General features: G+C 58.8%; 1 protein-coding gene across 1 annotated transcript in view; it reads right to left on the bottom strand.

Annotated features, from left to right (window-relative positions):
- LOC103762233 (thimet oligopeptidase) overlaps window positions 1–2,085 on the bottom strand; it is a gene marked incomplete at its 5' end in the record, with an annotated part of 6,822 nt that overhangs the window by 2,585 nt on the left and 2,152 nt on the right. The window contains 5 exons of the mRNA XM_029965334.1: window positions 16–382; window positions 462–597; window positions 727–887; window positions 1,021–1,123; window positions 1,636–1,804. Of these exons, the coding sequence (XP_029821194.1) occupies window positions 16–382; window positions 462–597; window positions 727–887; window positions 1,021–1,123; window positions 1,636–1,804 (936 nt within the window). The remainder of the gene's footprint in view (window positions 1–15; window positions 383–461; window positions 598–726; window positions 888–1,020; window positions 1,124–1,635; window positions 1,805–2,085) is intronic.

Raw genomic sequence — 2,085 nt, 5'->3', positions numbered from 1 at the left:
TGCCCGAGGCCTCACCGTGGGTACAGGTCCAGGTAGAACTTCCCGATGGTCTCTCCGGAGGACGTGTCCTTCACCGTGTAGAGCTGCACGTCCTCGTGCCACACCGGCGCCTTCTCCTCCAGGTGGAAGGTGAGCCCCAGCAGCTCCTGGTAGATGGCCAGGAGGCCCGTGGTGACCACCTGCATGGGGAAATACTCCTTCAGCAGGTTCTGGTCCACGCTGTACTTGGTCTCCTCCACCTGGTTCATGTAGTAGCGCATGTCCCAGGCGTTGATGCGGTTGTCGAACTCCAGCCCGCGCTTCTCGCACTCCTTCTTCTTCAGGTCCAGGATCACGGCCCGCTCCTTCTCCCCGAGGGGCTTCAGCTTCTGGGCCAGCTCATCTGGGAGAAGCACAGCAGGCAGGGTTGGCACCTGTGGTCAGAGGAGCCCGGGATGCCCCCGCTCTGCCCCGGGACGCACCCAGGAACGTGGCCACCGTCGCGCTGCTCTTGGCCATGTTCATCTCCAGCACGAAGTCCGCGTGGGTGCTGAAGCCCAGCAGATTGGCCTTCTGAGCCCGTAAATCCACCAGCTCCTTCAGGATCAGGCAGTTCTCCTGCAGGGCACACCCAGAGGGGAGTGGGGCAGCCAGGGGAGAGAGGAAGCGGGAGCTCTCCCGAGGGAAGAAGCACAAGTCCCAGGTGAGATGCCCCCGCTGCCCTGGCATCCCGTCTGTCCCACCTACCTCTTTGCACCTGGAGTTGAACATCTCCTCCACCTTCCTCCTCGTCTCGGGCACGTAGCACTTCTTCAGCAGAGGGAAGTAGTGTGGGTATTTCAAGGTGACCTTCAGCTTTCCATCCTCTGTCTTCTCCAGGGAGTTCAGGAAATCCTCAGGGAGCCCCCCTGGGAAAAGAGCAGACAGGGCTGAGGGAGAGCCCAGGATCCTCCAGGAATACCAGCTCTGGGAAGGGGCACAGGAAGAGGAAACCAGGAATCATGGCCACACCAGCACAGAGCTCAGCTGAGCTCTCCATACCTAATTCCTCCTTGGAGAAGGGCAGGAAGGTGGTGTCTTCGTTGAGGTTCTTGTTGAAGTCTATGCACAGGACACTCAGCTTTTTCTTAATAGCTTTGATTTTCTTTAAAGTGCAGATAAACAGAGCAGAGTCAGTGCCAGGGGGGAAGCCAGGCTATGCCCTGCTGAGCTGCCCAGCAGCGAGTCTGCACTTGGCTCTGACTCAGCCCCAACGCTGCACAATTAACTGTGTGCCAGCACCACGCTCCCAGGCTGGAACAGGCTCCCTGGGATCACACCTGCTGGGAACCAGCCACCTCAGCAAGGCCCTGCCCGTCCCCTGCCAGCTCAGGAGCTGCAGGTGTTTCAACAACAACCTCCTCTGCCCTTATTTTTCACCTTCTCGTCTATTTTTAACCCAGATTTGAGCTCCTTTACTGGTGCTTGGTAAGAGAGGGAGACCCTGAGCAGCTCAATCCCTTCAGCCCTTTGCCTCTAGGAACCAGGTGTTACTTCCAAGCCCAGGCTGGACAGGGTTTGGAGCAACCTGGGATAGTGGAAGGTGTCCCTGCCCATGGCAGGGTGTGGGATGAGCTCCCTTCCAACCCAAACCACCCTGGAATTCTGTGAGCTCACCTCCTGTGTCTCCTCGGGGAGATGGAGCCCGTTCCTCTTTCCCAGCTTGATCAGCCTCTCCAGGTACCTCTTTGCCTCAGGTTTCAGGGAAGCACTCTCTGCTTTCTCCTGGAAAACAACACGGGGAGCTCGGGGAGCTGCAGGACCAGGTGCTGCATGGAGCTGCTTCCTGGTGGGAGCTGTGGCTTATGGGAACACCCCCAGGGATTGCTTTGGTGCACTGGTTCCCATGCCACCCTGGGGCACTGGGTCCTACCAGACTGCTCGAAATCCATCACTTTTCTGCTGTGTCCCAGCATCCCTGGGGCATCACCAGCCCCCTCCCCACCTCAGCTGGGCTGGGCTTACCAACACCACCTCAGCAAAGGGGTGATCAAGGCCCTGGGAAGGGGGCAGAGCCATCAACCCATAATTTTCCAGCTCTCACAAACAGCTGGATCCCTCTGCAGC

The sequence above is a fragment of the Manacus vitellinus genome, unplaced genomic scaffold (genome assembly GCF_001715985.3).
Source record: "Manacus vitellinus isolate BGI_N305 unplaced genomic scaffold, ASM171598v3 scaffold_99_pilon, whole genome shotgun sequence".
Classification (NCBI taxonomy): Eukaryota; Metazoa; Chordata; class Aves; order Passeriformes; family Pipridae; genus Manacus; species Manacus vitellinus.
Note: the sequence above shows the minus strand (reverse complement) of the source record. Positions and strands in the feature narration are given on the sequence as shown.